The 14479-nt window shown below is 45.6% G+C and overlaps 1 protein-coding gene across 1 annotated transcript; it reads right to left on the bottom strand.

The window, feature by feature from the left end:
* Nucleotides 1-3643: 3643 nt before the first annotated feature.
* Nucleotides 3644-10299, bottom strand: otx1 (orthodenticle homeobox 1). The gene is made up of 4 exons (XM_076160383.1): nt 9990-10299; nt 7646-7838; nt 6820-6971; nt 3644-5370 (listed from the first exon to the last, which is right to left on the bottom strand). The coding sequence occupies exons 2-4, from the start codon at nt 7740-7742 to the stop codon at nt 4609-4611; spliced, it is 1011 nt and encodes a 336-aa protein (XP_076016498.1). The 5' UTR covers nt 7743-7838; nt 9990-10299; the 3' UTR covers nt 3644-4608.
* Between the last annotated feature and the right edge of the window lie 4180 nt (nt 10300-14479).

Here is a 14479-nt window from a genome sequence, read left to right as displayed (position 1 = left end):
AGCCGGACTCAAACCGACGCAAAAGCCCCAGTAGGAATTTCATGAATGCTCTCAGTGTCTCGTGTCATATGGGTGACTAAGCTGCTTTCACTGCACCGGCTCGGCTGTTATTTGCCGCCTGGACTCAACTGTGAAATCCCCTCATAGGAACCGGCGGCGGCGTCTTCACCTCCTTTGACTTTGGGATGAGCCGGAGTGGAGAGCGGTTGTCGGGCGGCTTTATTCGCTTTTTATAGGATTTTGGTGGAAACGGAGCCGTTAAAGGTGAACCGGCGCCGCCTACGTTTAGGAAAATCACAAACTAGCCCTGAAACATTTGAATCACCTGAGAAATATGCAAGTGTGTCTGTGTGTGTGTGTGTGTGTGTGGCAGAGTGGTGAAGCTGCTTGACCACTTTCACCACCTGCAGCAGTTTGATTGTCGTGTACGGACGTTTGTGGCGGTAAACAAAACGAAAGAGAGAAAAAAGAATAAGGCCGCGCCCGACAAAGCGGCGAAACCGGAGCCCGTCGCCGTGACTACACCCACGTCGCTGTACAGTTGACCCCAGATTAACCTCAGCGGCAGATATAATCCTCCTCCATAACGCCGTGCAGTCCTCATACCGGCCCGTAAACACAAAGTCGGCCGACCGTCTGCAGCCAATGACAGACGAGTGTGTGTGTGTGTGTGTGTGTGTGTGTGTGTGTGTGTGTGTGTGTGTGTGTGTGCGTGTGTGTTTCCTATCCTCCATTGAAATGAAAGACAAGAAAACAGCCCCAGCATGCAGGCTGTTATCAGTGCATCTTCTGGTCTGTCTGTCTCTCTCGCTCTCTCTCTCTCTCTCTCACACACACACACACACGAGCTCGGGGGGTCAATCCGCTTTCTGTTTTAGATACAAATCACGGCCACTCATGCAAAAACAGTCCGGCACAGTTCCACTTCATTTCCTGGACAAGTGCGAGCGAAATGTCAACCGTCTCCGGGCCGCCCTGCGTCCGCGGAGCCTTCGGCCGAGCGAGGCGAGAGGCCAAGAGGTCGACGCTCCACAACGGGCACACACGCCGCAATTGATTGTCATCATCGATCAGACTATCAAGGAAGGAAGCTTTAGAGTCGCAGGTCGGGTTAAAACAGCAATGATCTCACACACACACACACACACACTCCGACAGACCAATCGATCCAATAACAAGCCTTTATTTTATTTTGTAAACGTAAACGCAGCACATTTCCCCTTATTTAGTCTTTGGTTGCTGGTTTCTCATTTACAAAGCGATTGGAGGCTTATTCAGATTTATGGAATTTCCATGGCAACGCCGCTTGTGACATATTTGGGACGTTACTGGTGTAAAAGAGTAAACCGGTGGTAGAATCGGCAGTGAATCTCTCTGCTGTTGACGCTCCTGCTTCCTTTTTGCTCCTGTAGTTCCATTTGAGGATCCTGATGTAAATGCAGTGTTTGTTTTGACTCTGAGTCACTTTGGATGAGAGTCAGTGAGGCGGCGGAGGAATTTGGGTTTGTGTTTGTAATACGTAATTCACTAAAGGGACTTTCCATTTTATTTATTTATCATTTGTGGAGGTTAAAGGTGTTAGTTGTTAGTGTGTATGTGTGTGTTTAGGTCTGGTTTGAGCCAAGGCTCCATATTACAGGAGGGAAGATTTGTCAAAATATTTATCTCCTTTCATTCGTTTATCTCCTCTTCTTCCTTTAACAGTTCCAGAAGTTTCTTTTTAGCATTACTCTTAATCCCATTTGGTCTTAAATTAAATATAACAGATATAGTTGAAGTTCTAAGCTGTTTATTTAATATTTATGTGGCCTCTTGCATTTGAAGGCATTTCAGTGGACAGAGGGAATTGTTATTATTGTTATTAATTATTTTGAACAGTATGTGTAACCCCACCAGCAGCTGCGAAGAAGAAGTATACAATTATTTAGCTGTTTAAAATGAGACTCTGTGGCTTTGTCGTCTCTAAATGTGCCTGACTCGATTTCCCAGCAGGAGAAATAGTTAAATTTAACTATTTTCTTACAAATTTCAAAATCGATAAATCGTTTTTGCTCAAAGTTTTCAATCTTTCAGAGTTTACCAGACTAAATTATGAACCGTTATTCAACTCACCTTGCGTCTAAAAAGGTGATAAATCTATTTCTAATTAGGCGGAGTGTGTGTTGTGTCATCATCCTCGGAGGAAACATTTTTACAGCCTCTCATTATCCAGAACAAACCGAGCGAGCCGCGCCGTGAGAGGTGAGTGTGTGTGGGCGAGCAGGTGTCTCATGTGGGGCCAGCGGCTCCGCAAACTCCTTAAACAACCACAAGATTGGCTGCAAATGTTTGTTTGATGCAAATCCGACAAATCCGCCGCTTGTTTGTGGACACTCGCCGACCACGTTTGCGCGTCTCGGCGTAAATACGTTTAATGTCCCGGACGGCACAGATATTTATTCAGCTGCTGCGAGCTTCATTTACATACACACACACGCACACACACGCACGCACGCACACACGCACACACACACACACACACACACACACACACGGAGGGAGAGAGATGGAACAAACACTCCACATGAAGAGAAACAAATGTATTGATGAGGCCGAACATTTTTTACATTTTTAAGGTGGCATTCAAGAACCTGCAGGACATTTAAGGACAATTGACGGGACAATATTGTAGCTACGAAATATATTTCCGTCTAAAAAATAACCTTATTGAAGCCGCATATTGACTTTATATTTACTATGTTATCCTTACAAAGCATGTTTGTTTGTGTCCGTCTAATCTGCGCATATTTTTTAGCTTTCCCCTCAACTTAAAACGATACGAAAACCTCTTAACCAGACAGCGTATTAGGCGTCTGAAGTGGCAGCGTGTTCGTCTTTATTAAACTGTAGCGAGGAGCGTGGAAAAGCGTGCAGAACTCGTTAGTTTTCCGGGTATTTTAATCACAAGGCCGCCGTTTTAATGGGGTAATTAATTTAACTGAAGGTTTGAACGTGCTTTGAATGCGTCCTGCTGCAGCACCTGCCGCTCGCTGCGGCCTTCACGGCTTCGAACATGCTCGTCTAAGACAACCTTGCCAACAACTGACGCTATTCACTCGCCCTTTTTATAATGCGTTTATGCCCGCGAGCCTAAACGCATCTCTCTCTCTCACACACACACACATTTACACACACACTTACTTACGTCTGACCCCCTAACCTGGCCCCACCTATGTAATTACCGCATCAGAGGCGGTGAGATTCCTGCGGGTTATTTTGGAGAAACTCAGGGCGCTGTGTTAATTATCACGCCATTACAGCGCTGCGTTCAATGACGCCTCGATCAAATGACTGCCGGCTCCATATATTTAGGGCTTTTAACGCCGCGGCGAGGAGACATGTTCGCGTTCCAATTTGACAGAGACACGCAGGATTAAACTGGTTGCTCTCTAAAATGGAACAGCGGGCCTACACGCCTTCTCCGGGGTGGGATTAATTATTCACTCATTTGCATTTGTTCCGTTCTACATAGTTCAATTAGGAGTAAATAATTTTTAGAAAAACAAGCTTCTTAAACAAAAGTGTTGAACTGAGTGAAAACGCGGATCTATCCAGAATCCCTGCTGGGAGTTGAAGGGACAGACAGCAAACATGACTTGACGGATCTTTATTGGATGAACATGTATGTAAGGGTAGTCTCCAAAGATACATTCAACATCTCACTGTCATTTTGGAAAGATAAATCCACATTCCTCTCAAAAAAAAATGTTTTGATTCCAATAGTGCTCCAAGTGCTGCGTGTCCAATATCACCACGTCTGCTGTGGAAATGTGTGGGGCTGTTCCTTTAAACCAAACATCACCTGGATGAACACCCAGCATATTCTGCATCTGGACTGTAGCTTTAAAAGTCTAATTGGCCTAAATGGATTATTATTTTTAAAACAGTGTATATAAAACTGAACTTTATGGCCCAATTCTCTTTGGAATATTTGGAAAGATTTACATACAGGTTTTTCTTTTTTTGTCCCAAAGTGGTAAACAATTTTTCAAATTCAGAAACACCAACTAAACACTGGTCACTGTAACTGACCCAAATACATATTTACAGATTTCAGCGCCTGGACGCCGCTGACTAAAATCTCTGTTGTCCTAAAATAACAAATTTCAGAAATAATAAAAACTATACAGGATCTGATGGGGGTCAGAGGTCAGTAAGGAAATATTCCTCACGTCCACAGAGCTGCTGGTCAAAGGAGTTTGGTTGGAAAAACAGTCTGGTTTTCTTCTTCGTCCAAGCAGGGACGTCTGAAAAAGGCCCCATTCTTCATCGTCAGCAGACTGAGCAACCTGCTGCTGCTGCTCACGATCTGCTCTTCATCTTCTCTCTTCAGTAACACCAGGGGGCTGTTTCTCTTCTTCTTTTCAAAAACATTTCTGGGTGTTTTTTTCTTTTTTTAAGTCGCGGAGGGAGGAGAAGCGTCCAGCCGCAGCACGGTCCTGCTGCCGGCTCATCTTATGGTTCATAAACTCTTTTTTTGTCTTTAAAAACGAGCAGTAATACAGTAATCTGGAAAGAGAACAAAAAAAGAAAGGAAGGAGGGCGCAAGCGAGGAGGGGAAAAGCCCGATCACAAGACCTGGAACCTCCAGGAGGCCTGGTCTTTGTAGTCCAAGCAGTCCGTGGTGTTAAAGTTGAGCTTCCACGAGGAGGCTGCAGTCTGCTCTTTGTAATCCAGGCAGTCGGAGGAGTTGAAGGCCAGGCCGGAGCCGCCGTAGGCCTGGTGATGGTGGTGATGGTGGTGGTGGCCCGACGACTGGCTGATGTGGTGGTGCGGGTGGCCCGACATGGACGAGGCCGTCATGGGGCTCAGCTGGTGGGGGTGGTGGTGGGAGTGCATGGGGGCCAGGTAGGAGCTGCAGTCCACCCCGCTGAAGTAGGAGCCGGACGGAGCCGGGTAGCCCTGACCGTAGCCCGGCGTCTGGTTGTAGGACATGGGGTACGAGGCGGCGGCGGCGGCGGAGCCCGACATGGAGCGCTGCATGCAGGAGGCGTTGGACGGCGGGCCGGGCTCGGGCAGCGGGGCCACGGCCGGGGCCGGGGCGTTGCCGGGGGAGATGGCCGGACTCCAGATGGAGGAGACGGTGCTGATGGAGGTAGAGGTGCTGCTGAGCGCCGCCGGGCCCGTGTGGTTGGCGGCTGCGGCGGCAGAGGAGGACGAGGACGAAGAGGAGCCGGTGCTGGAGACCGCTGGGGGCGTGAACTGGCCGCTGCTCTCCGAACCGGTGCTCTCTCTGGCCGGGGACGACTTCTTCTTGGGCGGCCGGGCTTTGGCATTGTTGCCACTCTGCTGCTGCTGGCGGCACTTGGCCCGTCGGTTCTTGAACCACACCTACAGGACAGAGCCAGGAGTTAACAAACAACCTCAGCGTTCCAGGACGGACGCCGCCGAGCCGCGGCGGGAAGACATTGTGGAGGAAAATTGGGGGTCATTAGCCACGGAGGTTAATTTCCACCCCGGCCTCTTGGCTCGGACCAGCCAGGGGTCCAATTTCATACCTGTAGACGGCTGGAAGATAACAGGCTATCGGGTTTCGCCGCACTGTAGGGTAACTCTAGAGCACCCAGAGGTACGGCTCATGTAGAGCGTTTAGTTTCACGCGCATTCTGAAAATAACTCAAATTGTGAGAGAGGCTTGCCTTGGTTTTCCCCTAATGCCTCTCCTGAGTCGTGTGTGTGCGGAGCGTTTGGGCCGACGGGTCTCTGCCTCCGCTCACATGTTCCAGAACAAACGACAGCGTTTCATTAAACACTGCACCGGTTCAGATCAGAGGGTTTTAATTTGGTCCCGGTAAACATTTCCTCACATGCTCCTCCAGCTCACCAGAACAAAGTGAGGAGGAGGAGAAGGACTGAGGAAGGCCCTGAAGTAAACTGAACCAGTAACGGGGACGGAGAGCATAGATGATGTAAATAACCACAACACCTAAACGCAACTTCACCTCCTGATTTAAAGTTAGTTACATTTACTTCCACTGCATTAAGTCACTAAGTCAAACACTTTAAACTTTCCACTTCTCAAATCTGCCCGCAGCTAAATGATCAGCAGCATGTATTTAAAAAAAAGGATATTTCCCAGGAACTAAATTATTAACACACCACAAATAAAGGAGGAAGACAAAAATAACAAATAAATGGAATTAAATGATAGAATTTTGAAAATGATCACAAACTAAATATAACTCATCTTATCTAATTAAGGCTAAATGTAGATTATGTGTGTTTCCTATCGAAGCTTAAATGAGTTTACATTGTTTACATTTTAAACCGGTTGCCAACCTCAATTACTGTTTATTACAAAATCACAGACAATCCTGCAATAAATCCAAATTAAGTACAGAAATAAAACAGATTAGAATATGTCAGATTGAGAGGTTGGATGTTTTTAAAGTAAAATATTTAGACAGATTTAATTTCCAAGACGATAACAATCTGTTTTTAAACGTCTAAGCTGCTCCTCATGAGGCCCTGAGCAGCTGCTGAGGTGGCTCAACCTGCGGGGCCGGCAGTGAAAACCTGCCAGCAACCTTTAATCATCACAGAATCATTTAGATTGGTCAGACCGGTTTGTTCTGTCTGGCCTACAGCTCAGACAAGTTAAATACGTAAACAATAAAAGTCGTTCATGCCAAAGATTCTTCCTCTATTTTGTTGACGATTTAAACGTTAAAGTAGAGACAAAAATCAGACCCGGCTCATTCAAATTCTATTCTTTTAAAAAGTCAGATGTCAATGTTAAGCTGCTGTGGTGCGTTCAGGTGTCATGTGGAGCATCCGTACCTGGACTCTGGACTCGGGCAGGTTGATCTTCAGGGCCACCTCCTCCCTCATAAAGATGTCCGGGTAGCGGGTTTTGGCGAACAGAGCCTCCAGCACGTCGAGCTGGGAGCGAGTGAAGGTGGTCCGCTCCCGACGCTGCTTCCTGGGAGTCGCTACGGAAGAAAACACACACACATCTGAGTACACACACACACACACACCAGAGCCATCAAACTGTGAGTGTGTGTGAGTGAAGGTTTGACATTAGCTAGCAGAATCTTTTTAGAAACATTTCTTTCTATTTGAGCAAAAACTGCAGAAGCACTAAAATCATGTTTTTAACAATTGTTGTTTTTTACACTCTGCAGCTGCAGTTATTTAATTCCCGCATGTGAAGAAATAAAGAGAGTCAAATAGAGTTTTGGTGTCCTTCAGATGTTGAGACTCATTTTAAAGTACAAGTTATTTCAGATCAGTTTATGGAAACATCTTATTCCTCTAATTTCATATTTATGTTTAATTACATATGATATAGATTTTGTGTATAATTTTTTGTTGTGTTTTATATATTATTATCAAATCTTCGCTTTCTGCCCTTCAGGCTCTGAGGTTATTTTCTACAGGCCCAAAGCTCTGTGACACCAAATGTAATGAAGAAAACTACAAAAAATATATATTATAATGTCTAAAGTGTGAATCTTCACGTCTAAATTCTGCCTATTTGGTTGCACTTTTTCCCCCCCTCACTTAGTTGTTTACTCACTTTCCCATCTGTGTCATTGGCTGCAACCTCTGCATGCATCTTAAGAGTGTGTGAGTGTGTGTGCCCTTGTGTGTGTGTGTGTACCTGGGTAGCCCACGGAGGGGTGCAGCAGGTCCATGGCAGCGCCGCTGAGCCCCAGGCCGTTGACGCCGTATGGGGGCTGTTTGAGGTAGGACATCATGCTACAGGCGGTCACCGCTCCGCCCAGATCAGCCCAGCGGTTCGATTCCCCCCGATGATGCTGCAGCTTGACGGGACAGGAGGCCGATCCAAGTCACTACACACGCACACACACAGGCAGGACGGAAGAGTTCACCCGTTTAGTACACACATTTACATCCGAGCTCCATGTGTGTGTGTGTGTACTGTGTGTGTGTTCCTCGGCCTCTGTGCGCACCGGAGAAATGTTAATTACGCGGCAGTTTGATGCTAAATCCCATTTAGGGAAGGAAAGATCCACACCTGGGAATGTTTAGGAATAACGTGAACAGAATCCATAACGATCTGAACTTAGCTGAAACGTTTCTTTGCTTCACACTCGCGATAGAATCCCAACTGATCCTCACCGAAAAGGTTTAGGAAGAACCCGGATTAAACACGCGCCGGAGGGTGGGAAGGGTTAACAACAATTAGAAGAATAAACAGGAAGTTATTATTATTAACGACACAGATTGAAACAGACGCAGCAGTTTAATCTACATAAAGGCGCTTTAACGGGAGAAGCGCCGAGAATCCTGTGGGAACAACTATACACACACACTCTCTCTCTCACACACACACCTTCATCAGCTGATAATAAAGATAAATAATATGATCAATAGTTATTTTAAATATTCTGCAGAATATTTACTGTACTCAACTCTTACAAGCACACACACACACTCTCACACACGCACACACACACGTTTTTCTTCAGCGTATCCGGTTGAACTTTATGGATTTACACATTGCAAACCTTTTAGGCTTTAACTCTTTTCTCGGACAATCAACTAATAAATAAATATATAAATAAATGATGACGTATCGTTGTTAGGGGTTAAACTCGTTACTGAGCTGAATTAAAGGATCAATAAATCTAAATCACAAGAAGTTTTCATTCTTTAAGTTTTAACCAAAATACTTTCAATGAATTGATTAAATTATTGTGGATCACCTGTGTTTGTTTTAAATGAGATAAGGATTTAATAAAAAACTCCCTGAATGTTGCTTTATGTGTCTGTGTGTGTGAATGTGTGTGTACTACTTGTTATAAAACTAATCCATAACTTTCACATTGACAGTTTATTATTAAAAATCACTGCTGTCTCCGGTTTTTCTGAGCACTGTGGGTTTGATGTGTGTGAGTGAGTGTATGAGTGTGTGTGTGTGAGAGAGAGTTTGTGAGTTTTCACCACAACAAACCTCCTGTGGATTCTCAACCCGCCACTGAATTAAATTGGAAGCCTCTCGCAGCCGCTTAAAGACAGATGTACTCTCTGATTCATTCATAATAAAACTCATAATTTAAGTCATTTAACTCAAATAAAAGCTGTGATCACTTTGGTTTTTACAGCCAGAGTGCTTCATTCAGGCGTGATTAAACTTTATTTACTCTACGTATTTAACTACTCACCTCTACGCGCCTAGTTTATTATTATAATTGTTGTTTTACACGCTAAAACATTTTTTGAAGCTGAATCACCGCAGCTACAAACATCTAAGCTGGATTCACGGACCGGTTACCTGTTGAGCTCAGTTTACGATGTGACGTAGACGGGCAACACCGCGAGACTGAAGAGGCCGAAACAAAACAACAAAACAACAAAACAAAGAAGCCAGAAGTTTCTGAAGCTGAACGCGGTTTTCTTTTTTAAAAACAAAACAGAGAAAGAGAGAAACAGAGATCCAGTCCGGCCGCTGATGTGGATTGAGCTGCAGCCCCGCAGGCCGAGATGTTGCTGCAAATGAACTCAATTAGAATTTGGATGAGACCTCCGGGGAGAGGGAGAGAGAGAAAGAGAGAGAGAGAGATAATGAAGGAGGGAGGGAGGGAGAGAGAGAGAGGGGAGCGTTTTCACAAGGGCTCTTATCAGCCAAATAAATTAAGTTAAAAACCCAAACACGCCTCTCCAATTATCTCCTCTCTGCTCGGGACGCGTTCACGGCCAAACCGCGCTGCGTGAACGGAGCTTAAATCCATCTCGACTTTCAAGACTGAAATCTCTGCCGAATCCCACAGAATCAGACCCGTGAAGGCCTCTCCGGTGCTGTTGATGTTGTTGTTTTTTTTAGAGATCCACGCTGCGGCTTGGAAACGCCACATTTACGCAACACTTACGGGTAATTACGTGCACTTTTCTGTCGTTGTTTGGAACCGGATTACGCACAAACATGACTGTGTGATTGTGTGTGTTGTGAGTGTGTGTTCGGGGTGAGAGAGCAGCGTTACCTTGTGGGGCTCCGTCCTCTCCTGGCTCTCCGGGGAGCAGCAGTAAAATTATCCAGCAGCAGGAAGTCTGCGGGGCTCGAACTCAAGACTCGCTCACAAGCAAACAGTCTGCAAAGCGAACCGCATCACGCAGGAAGAAAAGCCAAACACACACACACGCTGCCAGGTCATAAACACGCGGCCTTCACGGGTCCGAGTCCGGGTGTGTGTGCGTGTGTGTGTTTTCTCTCTCGCTCTCTCTCTCTCTCTCTCTCTCCAGCCTCATAAATCAAACTCGCCTGCGTACGTTCGTTCGGCTCGTGGCGGCGCGTCAGAGTGTTTGGCTGATTCCTGCAGACGGATGGAGATTGATCACTTCTCTCCGCCCCGCGCGCCTCTATGAGCGGAGGACACCTGCGGGCCCGCCTCGCGCAGCCAATCCGCGCGCGTCCCCCCGCCAAACAGACAGCCAAGGCAGCCAATGCGCGCGCGAAGGCAGCCGGGGAAAGCACCTCCCTCCGTCACACACACGCCCGCGCACAGACACATACACACACACACACACACACACACACACACACACACACACTAGCCGCCCTCCCGTCCTCGCGCTCCGGGTCCCGAGACCAGACGGACCGCAGAGAGATTTTTTTTAAAAAAGAAAAAAGATGGACGTTTCACAGGGTCGAAAGTAAAGAAAATACAGAAAATAAACAGCAGAGGACGAGTTAATTTAATCTGAAGAGGGGTTTTTTTTCAACTTTATTTTCTCTGAACTAAAAAGGAGGCCTGGATGTTTTTAAAAGCAGCAGGATAAATGTTCCGATTTTTATTTTTTTGGCTAAATTCTCCTTTCTCGCCTCTTTGTAAAGCGCCAACGACTGATTGAAGATTAATTTAAAATTACAAATCCGCTCAAAAACTCAGAGGAAGTCATGAGTGAGAGGACAGGAAGGATTTAACATTTCACTCAGTTAAAAGAAGGTTTTCACATTTCCTCACTGAAGCCCGAATGTTTTATTATGTCATTATAAAATTATAAAATTATAAAATTATTTAAAAAATCGTTTGTTGGATTAAAACAACAGACCCAAAAGGTGAGAGTGAGAAATAAAAAGAAGTTAGATTTATCCAGTTAGATTTTTATTGTGACGACGCCCCCTCCCCCTCTACACAAACACACACACACACACACACACACACACACACACACACACCTCATGAATATTAATGAGATCTAATCCCCATTTAGAATTACATTTGTGGATGGTTGACGTAAAGTTTAACAGGAACAAACCTCCAACTCACTGCGGGAGAAAAGAGAAGAAAAAGAAGGAGAAGGAGAAGAAGAAGAAAAACGTGCGTGAAAGCTGCGCTCTCGGATCAAACCAAGAACGTTTCGATTTTCGGGTTTTGAACGCAGAGTTTATTTGGTTTTATTGGTTATTTTAGCTGCTTTGTGCTGCTGTGTTCGGCCTGATTCTGCTCGGCTCGGCTCGACTGCTTTGTGGATAAACTGCTGCGCCTTAATTGAGGCCAGAGAGAGAGGGTGTGTGTGTGTGTGTGTGTGTATGTGTGTGTGTGTGTGTGTGTGTGTGTGTGTGTGTTTAAAGTCATCAATGAGACGGTTTGACAGAGGAACTTACACATCAATAGTTTGCGGATCTAAAAGGGAACTGATTTTTTTTTTTTTTGCAGGTTGTGTTTGAGGCCTGTAGTGATTCCGGGGTGCCCGTGTGTTACGTGGCGGAGGTGAATGGACACCTCAAAGCACCCAAACGCACATTAATAAGCGAGTCTGAAAGGCCAAAAATATCACCCGAGTGTGTGTGTGTGTGTGTGTGTGTGTGTGCGTGTGAGACGTCAGGTGGCATGAATGAAGTTTTTGAGTGTGTGTCAGAGGGAAGATGAATCATAAAGTATTTTAATGACAGCACGCTCGTACACACGCTCGTACACACACTTTTTTGGCCTGTGTGTGTGTTGATGTTGGATGGAGGGCAAACACTTTTACGCAGCAATTTTTATTCCTCACATGTGAAGGGTGCAGGACAGTCAGAGGGCCTGTGGAGGGTCTGATCGAAATACCATCACCCCTCCTCTACACACACGCACACACACATACTCTCTTTCCCACACAGACACACACACACACACACACACACACACACACACACACACACACAGGGCATTCGCTAAATTATGCAAAAGGCCATTCAACAAATATGGCCTTCAACAACACAAAGAGACGCGATATTCTGCCATTTCCACCACATTTCTTGTTTTTCCCTCCTCCTCCTCCTCCCCCTCTTCCTCCTGATGTGAGGAGGGAGACCCCGAGATAAACCCCCCAACAAGTATCAAGCGATCAAGTTGCAGCGAGCTTTTGTAATAAGAGAATTTTGTCTAATCCCAAATTGCAGTTGAATTTTCTTAATGCTGAGCTGGTAAAGCCTCGGATTAGGCGGCGAGGAGAGGAGACGAGAGGAGAGGAGAGGAGGGGGAAGCCTGGGTCCCCTCAGCCGCCAGGATGGAGAGCGGGGATCTGCGGGGATGTTGTGGGTGCTTATTAAGAGCAGGAGCCCGGTGATGGTGCTGCACACACACATGCACACACACATTCATGCACACTCACACACACGGAGCGACGGGTTCTGCTCAGGTGCGGGTCAGGATAGACCGAGGAGGAGGAGGAGGCCGAGGAGACGCATCCAAAGCCCGGGAGAGGGAAGCCGGAGGAGCCGCGGAGACGCACGGAGGCGCCGCCGCCGCTTTCTGGCTCCTTAACGCACCGCGTCGCGTTCATGGTCACACCGGCGACAGAATTCACGCGTGTGGTTTTGTATTTTTTATCTCCTGCTGCTTCACGGGAAGATTAAAGCCACTCAGAGGTAAGAAGGGAGCTTTGTGTCTTTATATGTACATTCAACACATTTAATAAAGATTAAAAAAAACCAAAACTTAATCTGTTTAATTATCGGCTCGTTTTTAGGCCTTAAAATGAAACAAATAACACGAATTTATTTCGCACAGTTAAGTTTGTAGATTTTGTGCTCAAACTTTACAGAGGGAATTCTGGAATAGAAGTGAAAAGTTTTGCACGCGAGGGAAAAAAATCAATCAATCCGCCTTTAAAATGAAACTAAATTAATAATTAAAATGATGTGTTTAGGTCCACGGAAATATTCGCTTCCACGCGGCCGCACGCACCCGGACGTCCTTCGCCGTCTGCGTCTCTGCGCTCGGTCACATTTACAGATAAACACACACACACTGATCACTGGAACGAACACACACACGCACACACACATACATTGACACACACATGCTCGGTGCCAAGCAGAGAAGAAACGAATCGGCGAATTAATTTGGAAGTATTAGAAAGGCCGGGGAGGAGGTCTGCTGTCACAACCCATTTTCACTTTTTAATCACGGATGTGAGGCTGCCTGCAGGGACGGAGCGGCGTCACTTCACACGCTTTCATGGAAAGAAACGCGGCCAGAGCCTCCACAACAAACAGACAACATTTCTACATGTATAGATTTCAAGTAATATTTCCTTATTTTCCTTATAATTTGCAGTAATTTCCCCTCCCTCCTCTTCTTCCTCTCGGCTCCGTCCAGCTCGGCCCCCCGTATTCAGCGCGCACGAAGCGGCCGCGGGGAAACATCTGCTCGGTACAAAGTGACGCGTGTGATCTCCTGCTCGGCTCCGAACCTCAAACGCAACAACAACAAAAAAAAAGCCCCGATGCCAGTTTTAATTTGTTAACACTCAGGAATCACAGGGGACTCGAACACGGAGCGGGATCGGAATAATGATCCAGGCCCGCCGGATGCTTGATCACTGCGTGTTTGGGCAGAAAAATGGAACTTAGTGAGAATTTAAACAGCGAGCAAGCACAAAGAAAATACCGAATCGTTCAATTGATGACATCATCTTGCTCAAATTAATGACTTAATTTTAATGAATGTGAAGGAAATTACACTTAAAAGGACTGTGATATTTTTGCGTATATTCCACACAGCTACACACACACTTATACACACACACACACGCTGTTTAATGGAGTATGAAATCATAGGGACTTTATTGAAGATCTGGGTTATGACACTGGAATAAATAAAGTTCACACGTAAAGCTGCACTAAATGTGGAACTAAAACGCACATGGAAGCATTTTTTTCTCTTCTTATACAATAAATAGAAACCAGGTCGTATGAATGTGAAGGTCGTTCACTTATTACAAGCAGCGTAAAGGACAAAACGGCAATAAATAATGTATTTATATATATGTTTTTGCTTTCAGGAGTTTAGAAGCTGTTGGTATCAGAGCAGTGAGGAAAATATACAACGGGACTTTTATTTTGAAGCTCCAAAATGTTTTGGTAAACTGCTTTCAAGCCAAAACAATAAAAAGAAGCAATAGGAAAGATAAGAATTATGTAAGATTTGTGAACGTAACTCGTTCCCCTTTAAGATATTTTACAAGTACAAACTTTTGAAGTCAA

The sequence above is a fragment of the Genypterus blacodes genome, unplaced genomic scaffold (assembly GCF_046128005.1).
Source record: "Genypterus blacodes isolate CSIRO-AG114 ecotype Tasmania unplaced genomic scaffold, CSIRO-AGI_Gbla_v1 ptg000105l_1, whole genome shotgun sequence".
In the NCBI taxonomy this organism is placed as follows: domain Eukaryota; kingdom Metazoa; phylum Chordata; class Actinopteri; order Ophidiiformes; family Ophidiidae; genus Genypterus; species Genypterus blacodes.
This window is presented reverse-complemented; position numbering and strand designations above follow the sequence as displayed.